The sequence below is a fragment of the Sinocyclocheilus grahami genome, unplaced genomic scaffold (assembly GCF_001515645.1).
Source record: "Sinocyclocheilus grahami isolate Dianchi unplaced genomic scaffold, SAMN03320097.WGS_v1.1 scaffold1009.1, whole genome shotgun sequence".
NCBI classification, from domain to species: domain Eukaryota; kingdom Metazoa; phylum Chordata; class Actinopteri; order Cypriniformes; family Cyprinidae; genus Sinocyclocheilus; species Sinocyclocheilus grahami.
Genome location: NW_015506188.1, coordinates 345335 through 367954, shown reverse-complemented (window position 1 = coordinate 367954; position 22620 = coordinate 345335). Strand labels below are relative to the sequence as shown.

General features: G+C 35.5%; 2 protein-coding genes across 2 annotated transcripts in view; one reads left to right on the top strand and one right to left on the bottom strand.

The window, feature by feature from the left end:
- The window catches only part of LOC107565571 (sodium/hydrogen exchanger 3-like), a 15822-nt gene extending 8043 nt beyond the window's left edge, over positions 1 to 7779 (bottom strand). Inside the window, exons 1-7 of the mRNA XM_016250816.1 lie at positions 7497 to 7779; positions 3151 to 3453; positions 2399 to 2559; positions 2173 to 2251; positions 1863 to 2040; positions 1510 to 1730; positions 1207 to 1409 (exon numbers count right to left, since the gene is read on the bottom strand). Coding sequence (XP_016106302.1) covers positions 1207 to 1409; positions 1510 to 1730; positions 1863 to 2040; positions 2173 to 2251; positions 2399 to 2559; positions 3151 to 3453; positions 7497 to 7779 — 1428 coding nt within the window. The remainder of the gene's footprint in view (positions 1 to 1206; positions 1410 to 1509; positions 1731 to 1862; positions 2041 to 2172; positions 2252 to 2398; positions 2560 to 3150; positions 3454 to 7496) is intronic.
- Positions 7780 to 17817: 10038 nt separating this feature from the next.
- Positions 17818 to 22620, top strand: part of LOC107565586 (hormone-sensitive lipase-like) — an 8522-nt gene continuing 3719 nt past the window's right edge. Inside the window, exons 1-8 of the mRNA XM_016250846.1 lie at positions 17818 to 18023; positions 19589 to 19841; positions 20512 to 20796; positions 20982 to 21072; positions 21243 to 21388; positions 21764 to 21949; positions 22078 to 22230; positions 22343 to 22487. Coding sequence (XP_016106332.1) covers positions 19599 to 19841; positions 20512 to 20796; positions 20982 to 21072; positions 21243 to 21388; positions 21764 to 21949; positions 22078 to 22230; positions 22343 to 22487 — 1249 coding nt within the window. The 5' untranslated portion in view covers positions 17818 to 18023; positions 19589 to 19598. The remainder of the gene's footprint in view (positions 18024 to 19588; positions 19842 to 20511; positions 20797 to 20981; positions 21073 to 21242; positions 21389 to 21763; positions 21950 to 22077; positions 22231 to 22342; positions 22488 to 22620) is intronic.

Below are 22620 nucleotides of genomic sequence, written 5' to 3'. Positions count from 1 at the left end.
CCTTTTCACACCACTGTATATATATATATATATATATATATATATATATATATATATATATATATATATATATATATATATATATACATACATACATACACATTTATAAATTCAATATATATATTATTTCATTTCCGTTTAGTTTGTTGAAGTATTAAAATAACTCAAATTAAATAAAACTAAAACTTAATAACAGACCTATACAGACATAATAAATTCAGACATAATTTAACTAAAATTAAAATAAATAACAAATACAAATAATACAAATCAAGCGTCAGTAGTTTATCAGTAATCCCAAAAATTAACACTGCCAAACGTACATGCTAAAAAAAAAAACTTCCTTACACATAGTAAGAAATGGTTATAAAAACTGAAACAGAAGTGAAACAAGTAATAGGAAAAAGGAGAAATAAAAAGCGATACTTATCCTTTGCCGGTGCAGCAAACACCGTTCCTGCCCGGTGGAGTCGCACAGTAGAGTCGATGGTCTTTACACTCTTCGGTCTTCACACAAGGAGGCCGTCACGCGATGGCTGCCGCGGTAAACTAAGCTTTTTTATACCCGTCTAACAAAATACTAAATTAATTCAGCTGGACACACTTTCCTTATTTTTTTCCACAACAAATGGCCAAGCAAGCGCAGACACTGACAAGATACACGATACAGAACGAGACTAAACGCGATATCAGCACGTCTCCACACAGTAAACAAAACAAGCGTTTCCTAGCAATGACAGCTGCACTAAACACTAATGAGACAAGTAAATACACTTACTAGTAGTAATTAATTATTAACATAATTAGTAATTATGTCCCCACTGGATGCAACAAATGCCTCGTTTGTAATGGGTTTTATTGGTTTTGTCTCGTGGCATGGAAACACAGTACGGTAGGGGTGTAACATTTCCATCACACGCTTGAGGTATTCGGCCAATCACAACACACTGGATAGCTGGCCAATCAGAGCGCACCTCGCTTTTCAGAACGATGAGCTTTGTAAAAATCGATGCGTTTCAGAATGGCGGGGCATAGAGGAGAAACAATAATGTACATTATGTGGAAAATAATGTGTTTTTTTAACCTCTTCTTGCCGTTCTTTTTAGCAACATCATATGACCCCTTTAAGCAACTACCATGCTTTTACAACAAAACCATTTTTGTACGCATTAGTTATGGTCAGAACGAGTGGTTGAAGAATCCTACCTGAAGAATGACGGTGAAATACACCACAATGAGCGTGGTACCAAGCATTAGATTCTTCTCTGGGATCTTTTTCTCATCCAAAATGGCTGCTAGTCCATATGCCACTGCTCCTCGCAGGCCACCGTAGCCCATTACAAACTGGTCCATGATGTCAATAGGAATCAGACGAGACTTATTCAAGACCCAGTTGAGGAAGAAAACACCTGCATATAAAAAAAATCCACGACTGATGTCAGTTTTTATGACCATACTCTTAATAGGGTTATCGGAAGCGGCTACAAGGAATTCATGACTTAAACTCACCCATGAACCTGAATGCAACAACAAAGAAGAGTGTGAGGAGGATGAAGCCAGTGTTCCAAACCCAGATGGTTTTATCAATGGCTGAAACTCCCAGGAAGACGAAGATCATGGTCTCTGAGCCATTGGCCATCATCTTCAGGGTGTAACGTAACGTTATGACAGATTTCTCATCCATGTTGGCGTTGATGTACTTCTGACAGCAGACACCACAGAAAGTGATCCTGTCACACACAAAGCCACAGTAAATGATTATTGTAAACTCATGAATAGTTTACATTCATTTACTAATTTATAAATGTACTTATTTATTTTCATTTTTCAGGAAAGCATTGAGTTCCTTAAGAAGATCTTACGAAAGTATGGCAGACAGTGAGAGCATCTCAGCCGTCAGGTAAGACAAGTAGCCAAGCACAATGATGAAGCCGGCTTCGATGACCTGGACGTTCTTGGTAATCCTGGTCAGCATGGATATCAGAACGGCAAACACAACACCAAGAAACGAGCCTCCAAATGACACAACAAAGAACGAAACTGGGAGAGCAAAAAAAAAGGGTTATTGTCATTAACTAAAACTAATCCATAAAAAACATTACTTAATATTAACTGGAATTAAATTAAATATATTTAATTATTAAAATTATTTTATTTCAATTTCAGTCATACCTATTCCTTTGATCATCTCTGCGGCGTTGATCTTCGGACCTCCCAGAGACACAAATGCATCAAACACATTATAAAGTACCTGCGACAGCCAGAACGAGAGAGATACATAATATTAGATAGATGTAAGAGCCATCAAATAGAATCTGACAGTCAAGTACATTTTCATATGAACAATGATTGATTCTTAAAAAAAACATGATTCTTGTTGAGAAAAACTGAGACTCACCACTGTGACACCATCATTGAGCAGGGACTCTCCAAACACCAGGATGTAGAGCACTTCATTCACGTGCACTTCCTCAAACACGCCAATCACAGCCACAGGGTCCACGGCAGACATTAGGGCACCAAATAACAGGAACTGCAGAGGGCCGATGTTCAAGGTCCCTGAGGATTAGTGAAACTGTTAGTTTTATTAACTGACTGAAACTTAACTTAAGTTTCTAATACTCACCAAGACTGCGTTTATTCATTTATTTGGTCAGAAAGACAGTAATATTGCGAAATATTATTAGCAATTAAAGTAACAGTTTTCTATTCTAATGTATTTTAAAATGTAATTTATTCCTGTGATACAAAGCTGAATTTTCAGCGGCCATTACTCCAATCTTCAGTGTCACATATATGTTGATTTGCTGCTTAAGAAACATTTATTATTATCAATGTTGAAAACGATTGTGCTGCTTAATGTTTTTGTGTTGATCTTTTGTAAAATTATAATTGTCTTTACGGTCACTTTTGATCAGTTTACTGTGTCTTTGGTGAATAAAAGTATTAATTTCTTTAAAAACAGTGACCACAAAACATTAGTGTATTAAATATATTAAGTATATCAAGTAATTCATTTGTATTAAACAAGCATATAAGTATAGAAAGTATTTAAGTACACTTATATAAAACATTCATTTAAATGACAAGTTGGCTTTCTCAAGCATCTGCTCAGAAGTTTGTAAATGTCATTGTAAAACTCCGATTTACCCATTGCACCCCCTTCATAGCAGGCCCATAGCGCAACGCCCACTGTGCCTGCATTCCAGCACGTTCCGATAACGGCATGGATGAGAATGGCTCCCAGGTTGCTGAAGAATAGTTTGTTTGGCATGCAGTAACTTGCATCCAAGACGATCTGGGGAAGCAAGTAGTAGAAGAAATTGACGGGGATCAGTTTGAAAGTCTGCGCTTTGTCTGCTCCCCAGACGATTCCTCCCAAAATAAAGCCCAGGATGATGAGCAGACCACTCTCTGGGATCACACTGGTGACATTGTGATTCAGTTCACACACTAAAAAGAGATAAAAGAGACAACAAGAGAAAAAAACAGATGATGAAAAGCTGAATTTTTAACTGTCATTATTCAGAATTTAGTTTCACATTGTCCTTCAGAAATCATTCTAATATGCTGATTTAGTCTAATGTCTCCACTGCTGTCACTTTTGATAAATGTAATGTGTCTTTGCTGAATAAAAGAATTAATTTCTTAAATAAACGAAAAAATACATCTTACTGACTTTTGAAGGGTAGTGTATGTTACATAGGCCTATTTGAGTAATTCTTCAACCTTGGATTTTTTTTTTTTAATAATACGTTTCAGCATTTAAATTATATAAATCACATGTAATTACATGAACCACACTAAACCTGTATTTTGTTTCTAATTTATGTGTACATTTTATTATAACCCAGCCTTTCAGTTTTACAAAATTGTTTAATTGTGTGTATTTTGGATAAATTGCTCATTATTATATTTATAGTTAACCTTACCAAGACGAACATGTTAAAAATAGAATTTCCACCCCAGAATGTCGAACTCGATACATCATTTCTGATGTATCAGAAATGACAATGTGGAAATGTTCATGACTTTCAGAAAAGTAACAAAATGTGATGCAAGTCATTGTTAGAAGATTAACTGAGACTGAAAAGTGTAAAAGTTCACAGCTCCAAAACTGCCTGTAGCTGGAGAAACATTCTTTAAACATATTAAACTCACTTTGTGAAGCAGGCAATAAACAATTGAAACTATTTAGTTCACAGGAACTTAGTGTTTCATGTGATTCATTCAACATCAGCTTGAGCTAAAAATTAAGCTGTGCCTCTGAGATTGGTGTTTCATCTTCTTCCACAGGAAAGGAAGTTAAGAGGCGGATAAACGGCTCATCTGCTCAATGTTTAAGGTAAGCTAGTTAATAAAGTGAGGCTCTCATATTTTCTATCTTGTGGACCAATCGGTCAACACTCTTAAAAAATAAAGGTGCTTAAAAGGTGTTTAAAATTTTTTGGTTCCACAAAGAACCATTCAGTCAAAGGTTCTTTAAAGAACCATCTCTTTCTCACCTTTTTATAATCGGAAGAACCTTCTTTCGCCACAATAGAATGTCTAAAGTGGACTATCGAAATAAAGTGTTACCAATTATTTAACAATTGAGAATACTAAAATAGTAGCATGCATCTTTTATGGAAATCTTAAGTAGTGATTGATGTAGTTCTTTCTCGATGTCTTGTATGGTGAGTATGTACACCGCATACCTCGGCAACAGAATCAATGGTCAACATTCGTGAGAATGTGATACATCAGGTCCCGGTATTGCGAATAGGTTTATGCCGACTCTTTGATGCATGTTGCAATGCACAGGAGTGACTTTCCTTAGGAGAAATATTAGTTATATTTTTTTAATATCTCTCAGATCTATAAGCGTATACTAACTGTAAATAATGATTTTAATAATTGAAAGTTAGCTATTGTTATATTTTTGCCTTTTTGTCACTTTTAATAATACAAATTGTTGGGAGAACAGGAAATGATAGGGTGAACAGGACAGAACAGACAGGCCAGAACATCTACAGTATTTGTTTGTTTGAAAAGTATTTTTGCAGTGAACTACACATATGTAGAGAAAATGTATACACACACACACACACACACACACACACACACATATATATATATATTGGATATTTTAGTGTAGTTTACTTCAATTCTTTAAATCTGAAATAGTCTGAAACACTATAATGCTATAGTCTGATTTCCACCATCATGCACTAAAGCTGACCTGACACTGTGCCTTTGAGGAAAGTCAAAGATTCAGGTGGCCCATTAATTATTTAATGTAGTACATTATTAACTAGCAGTAAGGTATTGTTTCAGCACTGTAATTTCTCAGAGAGTAGATCTCCAGCTTTGTCCATGATGCCAGTGATGTGTTACAGATCATGTCCTGGAACTAAATCTAAATGATATACCTCATTTGCTGAGTTCTTGCCAACAGGCAATTAACAGAGTCTGCGAGTGTATGAACACGGGATCTTTGCACACACAGAACTTGGACGTAAAACTGCAGGTCACATTGACATGAAACATGAAGAAATACAGTTAGCACTCACCTTCGGACTTATAGCCTATTGACAGGCTGTCAATTTATGAAACATTTGAATCTAATTAATTACATGACATTCACAATTGATTATTAACTGGTTTTTACTGAAATAAACTGGAAAAAATGAAATAATTCATGCAGAATTACATATGTCTAAATATGTGTAGTTCACTGTAAAGTACATTTTACAAGAAAATACTATTATTTTTATTTAATTGATATTATTTATGTATTTGTACTTAATTGAATGCACTACATGCCATTTCTTTATAATTATTTGTGAAATTTACTTGCAATTTCTGAGTGAAATTTGGTTTTGTTTTATTTTTATTAGTATGTTTTCTGTCTATTTTATTGGCTAAAAGAACTTTTAGACCACACATACTATGGCAAAAGAAGTTGTTGTATTGGTTAATGCTAATGCAACTTTCTTTTTCATTTTTAAAACATTCCGATTGTCTCGCCTATATATCTAAACTTGACTCATCACCTTGAACTCAACCTTCATAACACTGTGTTCTTTGTATTCTTCGCTAATTTCTCGTCCACTCTGCTCCTGTTAAATCTGTTCAAAGTCACTGTCATTGATGAAGCTTGAACATCTCTGGTCACTTGCCGTCTTTTAATGCCAGTTCCGAAAGCAAAATCTTTGCCCAATTGTACAGTTATGTTTTGACAAGCCTATTCAAGCTTCACCATTAAAATCCCTTAATGCCATCTACACCTACTTCTAAACCTGATGTAACACCCATTCAGCATAACACTGCACTCTCTGTGGCTCTTTGTTGATTCTGCGTGCTTATGCATTTCAGTCTGTAGTATCTCCATGAAGCCTTTAGGTGGCAGGCGTAAATACTGCTTTATTATGAAACTGACTGCTTAGTGCTTAGACAACTGAGTAACTGTTTGGAGAAGTCCACCATCCAAATATACTGCATGTCTTTATGAAAAGAAAGTGGACCAGCTTTATTCACTGTGCATTGTTCTTTGTGGCAGCATTTTATAGAAAAATACCTTTGATTTAGATAAAACCAACTGATAAATCTTGAATTTGTCAGGACTGTAGTATTTTAATTTAAGGTGCTTTTGTCTGGCTAAAAATGTCTGTGATTTTGTTTTGCAGCACATTATTTGGGCTTTATTTAAGTACAGAAAATACATTTTGTCTGTAATTCGATACTGAAGATATCAGATAACCTATTTGATTCCCATTCGATAATAAGCTGACAAATTTGCCCATTCAGTGCCATTCGGTGGGAGTACATTTTACCTTCTAATTTTTAACAGTGGGTGAACAGGTAACATTCAGACTGCCAAATAGGGTGGAAAATTCCTGGTAAAGAATACTAATACAAAATAGCTTTACCTTTAACAAAATGTCACCTATAATGTTACCGATTATTTGAGGCATGAAAAGGTACCAAACCTTAACCAAATAAAAAAAAAAAAAAAAACACAGGTGGTAATAAAATTACTGGTGGTAATAAAAAGCTACTGAAGGTAGCAGCTGAGGTAAATTCTAACGTATAGAAGGTGCACAGTGTCATACAAATACAAAAACCATCATGGTAACAAACATGACACTAAAATAATGCAATAACTGATACAAAAAAATTAAAAGAAATTGTTATTTCGGTTATTTCTTTTTCACTTCCAAAATACAACAAGTAATAAGTCAACAGTATTTTACTGTAAAATTACATGAAGTGTCCTATTAGATTACTGTTTTTCAACGTATATAGTTATGAAACTTACTATGAACAGGTTTTTACCGTATTTCTACGGTCTTATGTTATATTTTTTTACAGTGCTTAACTTGAAATTTGCTTCAGCTTCAGAGTCAGTTTTTTTGTGTCAGAAACGCCTACGGTAGCTAGATTTTTATTGTTCTTTGCTATTTGTATTATACCAACATTGTAGATGAAAAACTCAGTTTAGTGCTGGAACTTACCTAATTTACACAGCCAACAGGTCAATATCCAGAGGGCCACCAGGTATGGCGTTTCCACATGATGCCATTTCCAGATGACAATAGGTAATGTAGTAATTGACGAAGGGGCTTGTCCATCGGTGGAATTGTTGGTAGAGGTACTAGTATCCTCAGTGGCTGTTGACTTTGAAGAATAGTTATGGCCTACTTCAACACTATCGACTTCTAATGCTGCAGCCTTGCATGAAGTACTGAAAACGATTAATAATGCCAGAAGAAGTGCAAACTGCTGTAGAAACGCCATCGCAGACTTTTGTTGATCAAACAGCGCTTTTCTGCTTATGCCTACTTGCATTTATTAGCTGTTATTGATGTTGTAATTATATAGTCAATCCCGTATCCTGGCGTTTCTAAGTGGCTGTCATCAGTCTTTCTCCTCGCTCTGTCAGTCTGAGATTGGCATGCATATGGTGTACATTTCTTCTCTTATTTGTCCCTCCTCTTAGAAAATAGAGAATCACTTTGGAGGTAGTTTGTGACCCCTCCCTGTTGTCTCTCACAGGTGTGTACTTATTTGTGTGGGACTCATCCAAAGGATTCGTTCGATGAGTTTCTTTATTGAAGTGGAAGGGTTTGAACACCTTGGGCCAAAAGTCTGATAATAACAGAGGCCCATACATATGGCGAAGACAGACAATCAAGCCATTGTCTTTTAAAAATCAGTGTCATGAAAGCTTCTACTGTTCACACAAGCCCCAGTTGAACGTAAAGCAGTTAAGACAAAGTTAAGACATTTACATAGTTGCTGTTCCACTCTTCATCATTCATCATTTACATCCACTTTACTTCATCATTTTATTTTAATGGCATTTAACATGCACTGCAGAAATCATATTTAATCAGTATGTTTGTATGTAGAAATAACTACAAATCCTTGAAATGATACATTCACTGCATTGTGTTCAGAAAATGCCTTTATTTATTCATTCATTCATCCATTCTTTTGTTAGATTTTTTGCTAGTAGGGTAAGAAAATAAACTCAAAATATATCTTATTTATTATCTTTTATCCTATCTAAGTTTTCTTTTACATATTTTTACAATTATTTTACATCTATTTAAAAAAAAAAGTAAGGGCTCCTTACACATGAGCTGATTTCACAATATTAAGGTTATTACTGAAACATCAGTTCATTACTCGGACTGAAAATATAGATTATTGCATTACAGCAAGTTCATAATGTGCTGCTCATTTGTTTGTGTTTGAGGTGAAAAACACTGTCCTCCCTCATCTCACTGGAAGATACGTCCGTGAGCCTCCATAACCCCGTGTTTATAGGACTCTGTGCTATCAGAAAGTCATCCTCAAGATGTGTTCCTGAATTAGTCTTCTGACCTATTTTACAATGAATCCTGTGATAAGGCAGATTCCAGACAAATACAGACGCATATTATTGATTAACATATTGATCTGTTTGTAGGACTCCATTAATATAGGTCATGAAATGTCTAAATCATAGGTAATGATAAGACCAGTACCCTATACCTCATTGTTCCTGCTACTTTATTTACATCTTGATAACAGCATACATTTTTATACAATTCTTTCAGAACCCAAATGCAATCACAAAGAAACATTTCCCACCCAAAGTGTTGATGCCAATAGCTGACATATAGTGCCATTGCGCTTCGGGCATCCCAGTCCCAAAGTGAGATCTTTGTTTTTAAATGGCCTGCTTCCTATTCACAGAGTTCAAATAAACATAGTTTTTTAAATAACATTTTATAGAAAAATACCTTTGATTTAGATAAAACCAACTGATAAATCTTGAATTTGTCAGGACTGTAGTATTTTAATTTAAGGTGCTTTTGTCTGGCTAAAAATGTCTGTGATTTTGTTTTGCAGCACATTATTTGGGCTTTATTTAAGTACAGAAAATAAATTTTGTCTGTAATTCGATACTGAAGATATCAGATAATCTATTTGATTCCCATTCGATAATAAGCTGACAAATTTGCCCATTCAGTGCCATTCGGTGGGAGTACATTTTACCTTCTAATTTTTAACAGTGGGTGAACAGGTAACATTCAGACTGCCAAATAGGGTGGAAAATTCCTGGTAAAGAATACTAATACAAAATAGCTTTACCTTTAACAAAATGTCACCTATAATGTTACCGATTATTTGAGGCATGAAAAGGTACCAAACCTTAACCAAATAAAAAAAAAAAAAAAAACACAGGGGGTAATAAAATTACTGGTGGTAATAAAAAGCTACTGAAGGTAGCAGCTGAGGTAAATTCTAACGTATAGAAGGTGCACAGTGTCATACAAATACAAAAACCATCATGGTAACAAACATGACACTAAAATAATGCAATAACTGATACAAAAAAATTAAAAGAAATTGTTATTTCGGTTATTTCTTTTTCACTTCCAAAATACAACAAGTAATAAGTCAACAGTATTTTACTGTAAAATTACATGAAGTGTCCTATTAGATTACTGTTTTTCAACGTATATAGTTATGAAACTTACTATGAACAGGTTTTTACCGTATTTCTACGGTCTTATGTTATATTTTTTTACAGTGCTTAACTTGAAATTTGCTTCAGCTTCAGAGTCAGTTTTTTTGTGTCAGAAACGCCTACGGTAGCTAGATTTTTATTGTTCTTTGCTATTTGTATTATACCAACATTGTAGATGAAAAACTCAGTTTAGTGCTGGAACTTACCTAATTTACACAGCCAACAGGTCAATATCCAGAGGGCCACCAGGTATGGCGTTTCCACATGATGCCATTTCCAGATGACAATAGGTAATGTAGTAATTGACGAAGGGGCTTGTCCATCGGTGGAATTGTTGGGAGAGGCACTAGGATCCTCAGTGGCTGGTGACTTTGAAGAATAGTTATGGCCTACTTCAACACTATCGACTTCTAATGCTGCAGCCTTGCATGAAGTACTGAAAACGATTAATAATGCCAGAAGAAGTGCAAACTGCTGTAGAAACGCCATCGCAGACTTTTGTTGATCAAACAGCGCTTTTCTGCTTATGCCTACTTGCATTTATTAGCTGTTATTGATGTTGTAATTATATAGTCAATCCCGTATCCTGGCGTTTCTAAGTGGCTGTCATCAGTCTTTCTCCTCGCTCTGTCAGTCTGAGATTGGCATGCATATGGTGTACATTTCTTCTCTTATTTGTCCCTCCTCTTAGAAAATAGAGAATCACTTTGGAGGTAGTTTGTGACCCCTCCCTGTTGTCTCTCACAGGTGTGTACTTATTTGTGTGGGACTCATCCAAAGGATTCGTTCGATGAGTTTCTTTATTGAAGTGGAAGGGTTTGAACACCTTGGGCCAAAAGTCTGATAATAACAGAGGCCCATACATATGGCGAAGACAGACAATCAAGCCATTGTCTTTTAAAAATCAGTGTCATGAAAGCTTCTACTGTTCACACAAGCCCCAGTTGAACGTAAAGCAGTTAAGACAAAGTTAAGACATTTACATAGTTGCTGTTCCACTCTTCATCATTCATCATTTACATCCACTTTACTTCATCATTTTATTTTAATGGCATTTAACATGCACTGCAGAAATCATATTTAATCAGTATGTTTGTATGTAGAAATAACTACAAATCCTTGAAATGATACATTCACTGCATTGTGTTCAGAAAATGCCTTTATTTATTCATTCATTCATCCATTCTTTTGTTAGATTTTTTGCTAGTAGGGTAAGAAAATAAACTCAAAATATATCTTATTTATTATCTTTTATCCTATCTAAGTTTTCTTTTACATATTTTTACAATTATTTTACATCTATTTAAAAAAAAAAGTAAGGGCTCCTTACACATGAGCTGATTTCACAATATTAAGGTTATTACTGAAACATCAGTTCATTACTCGGACTGAAAATATAGATTATTGCATTACAGCAAGTACATAATGTGCTGCTCATTTGTTTGTGTTTGAGGTGAAAAACACTGTCCTCCCTCATCTCACTGGAAGATACGTCCGTGAGCCTCCATAACCCCGTGTTTATAGGACTCTGTGCTATCAGAAAGTCATCCTCAAGATGTGTTCCTGAATTAGTCTTCTGACCTATTTTACAATGAATCCTGTGATAAGGCAGATTCCAGACAAATACAGACGCATATTATTGATTAACATATTGATCTGTTTGTAGGACTCCATTAATATAGGTCATGAAATGTCTAAATCATAGGTAATGATAAGACCAGTACCCTATACCTCATTGTTCCTGCTACTTTATTTACATCTTGATAACAGCATACATTTTTATACAATTCTTTCAGAACCCAAATGCAATCACAAAGAAACATTTCCCACCCAAAGTGTTGATGCCAATATCTGACATATAGTGCCATTGCGCTTCGGGCATCCCAGTCCCAAAGTGAGATCTTTGTTTTTAAATGGCCTGCTTCCTATTCACAGAGTGCAAATAAACATAGTTTTTTAAATAAATAAATTTAATATTTTATTAAAATATTTTATTACATTAGGGCTATTTATCAAATTAAATACTTTTAATTATTTGTAATTCTGTGTAAATATTCAATATATGTCTGTATAAATCCTCTATATTTTATTTATATTACATATTTCATTTGAATATAAAAATAGAATAGTATGTAGTATTGTAATTTTTTCTTCCAAAACTATGTGTACTTCTTTACTGAAGTACTGAACTGATTCATTTTAAGCAATGCTGCCTTTAAAGAGCTAAATGGAGCAGAAGAACGTGCTATTTAGTCAGCATTTTCATTAATTTAACATGAACTCTCTACGCATCTATGAAACAGTGCAATGTAATATGTTGCAATGTCATATTTCTCTCAAAGAAACACGGAGAGGAGGTTGCAAAAGTTGTGGTTTTACTATGATATGGAGGTAGGAAACATTTACAGGATCAATAATGCTTAGAAGTAGTGTAACATGTTGTTCCATGCCGGTTCAGAGGCTTTGAGGACATCATCTTTGAGTAGTTTACACTACAGTGCCTTATAAAACACACATTTTAACATAATTAAGTTCTTGGAATGAAAGCATAAAAATGTTTTAAAGCATAACAGTGCAATAATTTTTATCCTGTACTTTTAAACATAATTTGTAACGTCCTCCCATTGTTTTGTTTGCTTCAGACTGTTTATTTTCAAAACAATCACATGCACACATTTGTATACGTCATAAAACAGGACACCGACAGTATTGTCTGTATAATTTTTTGTTCTCTTTAACATGGTGAGATTCTTTACAATTAAAAGAGAGAATGCATTCTCTCCGACTGACTGCTGAGTTTGTGTGAATCAACAACCAAAAAGAAGGCAACCCTCAAGGCATGTTTCAGTTTAGCTTGAATAAAAACACGTCAGATCTAAAGGAGATTTTAAAAACTACACGCTGAAATGCACCTGAAAAAGCTTTCTCATGCCCATAAAGCATCATTTGTTTTCAGCACAGTAAAGATTCTGGGACTTCCTTGACACACTCCAGCAAAAGATGCTTTCTCTTCTTTTTTTGTTTTTAACTTCCTGCTAAGGCGGGTTGACTTTGGAAAGAGTAAAGCAACACACATAAGGTTTAATACTCTCTGTCTTTTTCAGACATAGATCAGTCTCTCCATGTGTCCTGCTGAGCGTATGTCATTCAGCCGCATTTGAAGGTGGAGACGCTCTGTACTGTTTTGATTTTACAGGCCTCATGCTCATGAAACTGGTTGTGTCACAGGAATAAAGGTTTGGCCATTAACAAGCCTCCTGAGTGGTTGCTAATATTTACTGTTGCCAATGAAGGACTTCTCAGCTATCAGGAAAGTACTTTTTACATTAAGAAGAAGGTCAGAACGCCATGAACCTGTATTGACCTGTATTTACATGCGAACACACCCGTTATGTGTATTTTACCGTCCAGTCTATCAGTGGTGCAATCAAACATCAGTGTCGTGCTATAAACACTAGCTAAATATTGAACTTCTCATTTTAGAATCGAATCTGGATGCGCAAAAGATTTTCACTTAAGTGTTAGAAAACACTTTGACAGGAATATAAAAGAATGACTCACTGGGATGAGTAGTGTATCACTTTCACAGAAATTTCCCTCCTTGTATGCTTTTAGAAAATCCATGAGCGCACAAATCCTGTATTTTAAAGAAGAAACATGCACTGACATGCATTTTTTTTCCTGATCCTTTTAGGGATGCAAGCATATAAAAGAATTGAACTTAGGAATTGCTAGTCAATTTCACAAATAATTACAAAGAAGCAGCAAGTGACATTTTGAATTAACCAGGAAATGTTGAAGTCGAAAGACTGAAATAGTACTCCAGTCATCTTTGTTTTATTTACAACTTAGAAAAATCATTTTTACAGTGTATATTTTCAGAAACAGACTCAAAAGGAACAGTTTTGTTTTAGTGTAAATGATGGCATGTGTTGTTAGCTTTAAAAATCCTGTGTATCAGCTTTTTCTGTGATGTTTCTCCAAATCAGACAATTGGCCAATTTTAATGAGAAATGTTATGTTATATTAAAATTTCTGACTTTTTCTGAAGTCATTGAGATCTCAAACAGGACCCAATCGCAACATATGAATGTGTGCAAACACCTGAAACACACTTGAACATTGCTTAAACTGCAGAATGTCATTTACTTTTCTGAGGGAATGTTTTGGTGATGAGAAAATGTTCTAAAAGTTACAACTCGCAGATGAAAAGGAACGTGTGACGTATGTGAGTCAGACAAGTGAAGTTTACACAATAAAGCATGTTGGGGCAATAGTGTTATAGTAGAGCTATGGGTAGGCAATTTGTTACATGATAGCTGACCTCTATCCAAATCATGAAAAGTTTCATTTAATTAGTACTGCTCTCTTTAAATATCTAAATATATTTACTTGGTCAAAAATGCAATAAAAATGCTGAGAAATATTATCACCATTAAAATATTTGTAAAAATATTTTAGACTATCATTTTTTATTGTGATGGCAAAGCTGAATTTTCGCCATCATCACTCCAGTCTTCAGTGTCACATGATGCTTCATCATTTTAATAATTTTAATATAATACAAGAATATTGAAAACAGTTGTTCTGCTTAATATTAACAATGTTATTTGTGTGTTTTTACTGTTTTCAATGTGTATAGCTATTTTTGTTTATTTTTTGTTAATTTCTGGGGTTTTTTTTGCATTTTTTAAAACTGAATAAGGAGAAGGAGGAGAAGAAAATTAACAAAAATTTGATTGGTTCTGGTTTGAAAGTGCAAGAACACAAGCAAGATTTCAGACCTAGGATGGAAGGCAAGGTTTTCAGTGAATAACAACATTAGTGCTTTGTGCATCAGCGAAAGGATGTCTGTTAGAAAGTAAGGAGGCTTTTGTAATGTTAAAAAACTGTAGTAGTATAAAACTGAGGCTACTAGCTCATAAATGGGCAAGCAAACAAAATCAATTTGGTCATCATAGGCAGTGAGTCTTTGTGCTGTTGATCAAAGATGGATAGCCCAGAATGGGCAGTGCCCACAAAACCGCTGCCCTGCCACACATCGGCCATTCAGACCACTGTGTTGTTAATACCCATACACAAACCATATACAGAACTACCAGGAACCTCAAAGTGTGACCAAAGAGAGTGAGATTGTATCTGAGGTTTGGTTAGGTTAGCATGATCTAGTTAGCCCCTGTTGGTCGATGTTGTAATCGTGACCCCTTGTTTGGGATTTGCTTGTGGGTGCCTTTAGTCAAATCTAGAGTCATTAGTCATCATGATTGGTTTGATTGGTGACTGGTTCAGAAAAGCCTGGAATTGTCCTCATTCATCCCACAGACACAACTTTAGATACATGGAATAAACACCTCACTTTGCAACGGTCAATACCTCTCAAGCAGTCATACTAAACATCAGTAAACCGCAGGCCTTTCGGATTCAAAATTGCATTGCAGAACATCAGCACGTAGGCTCATCAAACGAGACATTGTTAACAAGCATGGGCATCTTGAAGAGAACCTGTTTAAGTTAAACATTTGTGTAAAAAAAAAAAACACAAAGGCTTTAATTTTAAGCAATGAATAAATGCCAAAAATAGAAACTGTTAAAAGTCCTAAAATAATAGACACTTTAAAAGTTGCCCTTTAAGATAAGATAAGACAGATAAGAGTTCATAAATCCCCTGGAGAAAGGCTTATTGGAATAATAAATTATTAGAAATGAATAAAATGAATAAAGTGCAAATAGAAATAAAAATGCACACACTCCTAAAATACTTTATAGATGTATGTATTATATAATATGTAAATAATAAGAAAAGGGTGATTTCAGTAATTAAATTCCTTATTTTTACATAATATACATTTTGCACAGCAGATAAGAAGAGCCTATGAAAATGTCAGCCACTGACTGATCATTTGTTATTTTTCAGTTTTCATTTGATTCCTTTTTTTTTATTATTCCAATTCTGCTTTTTTGCAACTGTTTAACAAATAGGACTGGCTGAAGAACCCTTCATTTTGAGTTGGTTTCAGCTAAACCTCTATTTGAGGCCAGTTAGCTTCCCTGAAAATAATCTCTGGGACAGCAAAGCGCTGCTTATTTAGGTAGCATGCCTTCTTTAGGTAGCCACCAGTATGGGTGATGCCAGGCCAGAGCGTGCTAAATACAAAAACTACAGTTGTCATCTGTAACGTGAGAACCAAAGAGACAACAAGAGCCTGAGCTGGTGACAGCTGGTGAACGGCACTGTATGTGTAAAAAGATGTAAAGAGTGTAACATCAAGGCATCACACAAAGCTGAATACATGCTTTAAAGTCAAAGACTCTACATTTACTTCTTTCAGGAAGTTCTAGGACTAGAAGCAAATATGATTAATCAAAAAAAGATCTGTTTTGAGTTTGTTCTGTCTCTGTCTTTACTCACCCTCAGCCCAGCCAAGATGTAGATGAGTTTATTTCTTCATCAGAACACTGGAGAAATTAAACATTGCATCACTTGCTCACCAATGGATCCTCTGCAGTGAATGGGTGCCGTCAGAATGAGAGTCCAAAAAGCTGATAAAAACATCACAATATTCCAACTGCTAAATTTCTCCAATTCTGTTCTGATGAAGAAACAAATCTACATCTTGAATGGCCAGAGGGAAGTTTTTTAAATACTATTTTAAATGAAACTATAGAGATCTGCCATCAGGAGATTTAGTGCTTTGTGACCTTGTAAAGTCTTTTCTGTCTGTTAAAGAGACTGTTAAAGAAGTGAAGAATCATTAATGGCTGTAAGTTGTGAAAGTATTATAGGGAACCCTAAAAATAGACAAACTAGAAGCTCCCTCTTTAAAGATGTGACTTCAGTGTTACTATTTTGATTTGGGGGCTTTATTTGAAAAAAGACAGAAATACATGTTTATTTTAAACTTCAATCACTGTCCTGTACTGAGACTCTAAACGATAACTTCTCAAGTATTTGTCTGCAAGTTGATTCTTTAACAGCACACAAGCTACGCTCACTTAGGGTGTTTTCACACCTATAGTTTGTTTGAGCCCTCCACGCGCTCTCACTGAGGCCACTTTCGGCTGGTTCCCTTTCTGGTTCACTTTAAGTGAACTGGATTTGGTTCCTATGTTAAAAAAACACTTAAAATGAGTTAGTTCAGGAATTCGGTCCTCAGTTTTTTCCAGAGTTGAGCCAGTTTTCTCTTTGACCAGCAGAGGGTATCATTAGGTGATAAAGAGGCAACTTCACCATGCTGGACATGGAGTCAAATATCTTGGTAATGACTGCCACTCTGTGCTCACTGTGACCATTTCACATGAAAGAAAGAGATTTTTTTTTTAAGTTGTTATTTATTATTATTCATTAATATGTTATGAATTGTTTATAATTCATTTATCGTGCTATAAGTTAACCTGGAAAGCAAATATGTAAATGCAGATGATATAACAATATAAAACGGTTGATTTGTGCGACAGGCTATTGCAATTAATAAGCAGTATACATTTAACATTTAAAACACAAGTGATATTTATGAAAATATAATAAATCCCACTTGATATTCTAAAAAAAATAGCTGATATTTATTTTAAAAAATCCCCATAACTTTTATTTATCGATTAAAAATATTTATTATTAGGTTTTTGTATAGGCCTATTAAAGCATGATGTATTTATATAGCCTAAAGGTCTACTATTTTTTTTAAAGATATTACTGAATTTCTTTATACGTCCTCATATGTAATACTGACTAAACTAGAGCACTACATAGTAGGCGTTGATTGCAGTCGCGTCTACGTCGATAGGACTCTGCACTGGACTCGTGTACCCATGATGCTGCGGGTTTGTCGAAACTTTGACAGGCACGGAAGAGGATACAAGCAAGTTGAAGCGAAAACACAAGACATTATCTACCACGCTGTGTTTGGATATGAAAATGCCGGAGTGTCAATAGTTTTGCCGTGTCAGTATGCGGTGCTGCTGTCAGCAAACGCTTGCGGTTCAGGCGCTACTTGCACGCGCAGCGGAGCTCATTGAGTGACAGGTAAGCGCTGGTTAACAAACCGAAACCTTTCAGTCTGCATGTTTAAAACTTTTCTGGGGGCTAGCTGGGGTCTTGACCGTCGTCACCTAAATTTGTAAGTGGGGGGCCACCAATCCCAAACGTTTCGTGATATCTGTTTCATCCCATTGAAAGTTAATGAGCAGCCTATCGCACCCTGGAGCTGGCAAACGCTGTGTCGCGCAAATTGGGTTGCCAGATCCGTTTATATTACATGCTGTTTTAGGCTACTGCATTTGGCTACTATAATAGGCCACATAGCCTCTGTTTTGTTAAAAACTCAGGAAAACAAGCAACACATCTGATTAAATATTTAATGCTTTTTATATCTGGGTGCAACCACCTTCATAGGTTTTCTCTAAAAATCTCTTTTACATTACCCTTCATGAAAATGTCAAATATTTGTAATAAATACATATTTAATATTTTGTTAATAATTTAATATTCAATTTAATATTAAATAAATAAATTTATTATATTGTATATTTTTCTAATGAATATTTTATAACTAATTTTTTGCACACCATACATCTGTTCGTAACAGCAGTCATTTTGTTTTTCTGGTGTTGCCATTCACTAATAAGGCATACTTAAAACGATTTTTTTTCTACAGTTTTGTGTTAAAAAGTTGATATATATGTTTTAAAGAAAATGTAAGTGATCCAATAATATATTATACTATATAAGTTCTATAATATGGTAATGTCCAATACTATTCCTTACATGATGGTGGGTTAAAAGTGCAAAGTGGCTTTGTAAGATTGTTTTATTGATCAGATTGGATTGTTATCACACAATCTAATTGTGAAACTCAGTGAAAGTGAATTGGATTCTCAGCTCATTTAAGTATTTGTTGAGTAACGTGCTTGAATAGGGATCAGTTCAACTGTAACAGTGGCTGCAGTGTGTGAGTGAATAATTCATTTCTAAGCTATGAGCCGTAGCCGGTTTGAATTTGGTTTCCTTTACAAATTTTGCATTTCCTGGGGCCAATAGTTTAAATTTATATATTACCAGTCACAACTAATTAGTCTGCTGTATCTTGTCATGAAGCAAGTCTTTTATTTGGCTACTGAGATCCAGTGTCATGTCTAACACGGTCAATTTGTACTGCATTTTCTCATCATGGTCTGGAAATCCTATTCCAGTAATTATAGCAGAGGATAATCAAATCCTTTTAAAAGCTTCTTTTTAAAAAAAAATCTGTGTCACACATCATTCCACCAAATATAATTATAGAATTTAGTTCCTTCCAGCATACGTTTTCAGAAAGTTGCTGGTTTTATGAGTTCTTTTGGACTTTGATGACGCAAGGGTTAGATGCTGCAGGAATATACCATGATCCTACATTCAGTCTTTGTGTCCATTGACATTGACATCTGTCAGTCTCTGCTCTCTCTAGAACACAATAGTTTATATTCATGACTTTGTTTAGCCATTGCCAGACTGGGTTTTGTTTTGTTTGTGATTTGTTTCTTTGTGCTTTGTTAACTTTGAAGGTTTTTTGGGTTGTTTCACATTTTTATTGTTGATATCTCTGTCCTCAGTTTGTCAGACATGGATCATAAGGATGTATTCGCAGCATTGCAGATGGTATGTTCGGATGTCATCTTGGCTCTTAATGGATCCCGCAGCAATTCTTCAAATGCCGACGCCACTGATCGTCTGTTGGGGGTCATGAGGCAGATTCAGGAGCATGGTCGTGCTGTTGAACCCTTGATTACTGGCTTTACTGCTGTCTATCACCATTTTGATTTGGATGCACAGACTCCTGGCAATGGATATCGGACCTTAGTCAAGGTAACTACTGGTTCATTTAAAAAAGTTAAGTTAAGTGCACAAAAAAGGGGATTTTTATAGGTTGAATAACTTTTTATTTTATATTTGCAAATTAGGGGTTAGATGCAAATAAAGGCATGTCATAAAATACATTTTCAGCTGTGAAGATATTTGTTCTTCGCTGTAATCTAGTGGTTTAGTGGTATATATATAAAATTGTAACTTTTAACTATTTTTCGGATCAGAACAGAACCCACATGAACACAAGAAGCTGGATTTATCGTATGAATCATTCATAGCTGAACATAACCAGTCATATCCAATAATATCGCAATGGAGGCATTGCCTCCTCTCACGTGACTTTCACCCATTCATTCTTAATCCCCCCCCCATCAAACACAATGCATACTTTAGGGGGTCTGTTAAAACTCAATGGGCTCGGAAGGCAAGAGTGACGCGGACTACCGCTGTAACTTTACCCGCTGGTGTCGCAGTTGGACAATGTTTCTTTAGAAAAACTTTTTAATGTTATATTTTGTAATATTGGTGTAATTTTATTTTTGTACTATTTTTTTCTCATCCAATATTTTGAGGAGGCTCCCTTGCCTCCTCCTCGGAAATATATAAACAGTGTATTTTTATAAATAATTGTACAAATTTAGAGACCATTGATGTTTTCTGTTTTCCATAGGTGGTCCATTCCTGCGTCACAAACATCCTTCAGAAGGCCCGTTACATCGCATCGAACTACAGTGGAGCATTTTTCAGGATGGACCATAATATGGCGGAAATGGAAGCATACTGTAGTGCCCTTTGCCAGCTACGGGCATTGCTTTACCTGGCACAGATATTACTTAATGACAATGCCCATGGTCAGCTCTATTCACAGGAGCAAGGGGGTTTAAGCGAGCGGTTTGTGGAAGAGTACACCTCCATGCACAAAGCTTGTTTTTATGGTCGCTGCTTGGGCTTCCAGGTGAGATAAAATAGTTTATTAATAGATAATTAATAGTTCTTTTGCATAAAGACCTTTTTCTTTAACAGTACTTAGAACCTCCCATGAATAAAAGATTCTATCGTTTCACTGGTGCGTGCCGTTTATGACGTATGCAAAATGGTTCCAGAAACACAAAGTCTCTATCTGTTTGTCTCTGCTCCAAGTTTTCCCCCTCTCTCAGGCCTTTTCTACAGACGGTGGTCATCAGTATGGTGTCCTTTGGTGAAAACTACAAGAAACAGCAGACTGGTTTAGGTAAGTGCAGACTCAGATAGGGTGCATCATAATATTAGGACTACATGATTCATTCTTTGATGTGTTTATGTCTGTTATTCCCATAAAACACTGCTGTGGGGAAATTAGTCTCTTACAATTCTCACACAATTACATATCCATTTCGCCAATGAACTTTGATTTATTTACAGGCATTGCTGCTCTTTCTTTCTTCACATCTGGCAAATATGTGGTAGATCCTGAGTTGAGGGGGACAGAGTTTGAGCGCATCACTCAAAATCTAGATATGCAGTTTTGGAAAACCTTTTGGAACCTTACTGAGACTGGGCTATTATCAGTAAGTACAAGTATGTTGTGTGCTTCTGTGAGAACAAATTAAACAACATCAGTACCTTGTTATATTGTTCTTGTTGTTAAACTGTAGGGTTGCAGTGATATTTACAGTACTGTTCAAAAGTTTATGGTCAGTAAGATTTTTTTTTATATTTTAATAAATCTCCTATGCTGACTGAGGCTGCATTTATTTGAACAAAAATACAGTTAAACATTTTGTGAAATATTATTTCAATTTTAAATAACTGTTTATTCTTTCTGAACAAATATACTCATTTCTTTTTAAAAATCTGACTGACTCCAAACTTTTGAATGGTAAGTTTAAATAAGACAGTATGGTTTCAGTTATCTTTTTTTCTATAATTTTTCTCTTTTAAAGAGTTTGACAAGGATTGCTTCCACTGTGGTGCAAGTGAATGTAATATTAACCATACCAGCTGTATGTCTGAGTTTGCCACTGGCCTCTGACCCCAGTCTCTCAGTCTCTGTGAATCCTCCAGTTGCACACTGGGGCCCTGGGCCAGTCAAAGTGCGCTTGATCTCACACACACTCCGACAAGGACAGGTTTGTGTGTTTCATGAAAAAGAAAGAATTTATTACATATTTTTAAGTCAAACAGTTAGACTTTGATTGATTTTCTTTCGAACAGTCAATTCTGCCAATTGTCCTCCACATTCAAACTTTTCCCACAGGACAGTGCAGAACTGTTGGCCCTTTCTCGTCCCGAGGGGCCTCAGCTTTATCTGCCAGGGGGTTTCAGTCGTCAGACAGCTCCTCTTTCTCCAGGCCTGCTCATACACTTCCACGGTGGAGGCTTTGTTGCACAAACTTCAAAATCACATGAGGTATGACTGTCACAGTTTTACCTCCCTATATAAGGTTTCTTACCTAAATTATTTCGTTACGTTTTTTTTTTTTTTTGCTGGGGCCCTTTGTGTCTTTTTCTCTCTATTGTAGAATTACTTGAAGAGCTGGTCAAAGGATCTGAATGCGCCTATTCTCTCTGTGGATTACTCATTGGCTCCAGAGGCCCCGTTCCCCCGGGCTCTAGAAGAGTGTTTCTACGCTTACTGTTGGGCCTTAAAGAATTGCCACTTGCTGGGTTTGTAAAGCACACTCCCCTCCAGATGGAATAACTAGTATGCAGACACTAATTGTTTAAAGGGGTCATATGATGTTTATGCGGGTTAATAAGGTTAAAAAAACACATTATTTTCCACATACTGTACATTATT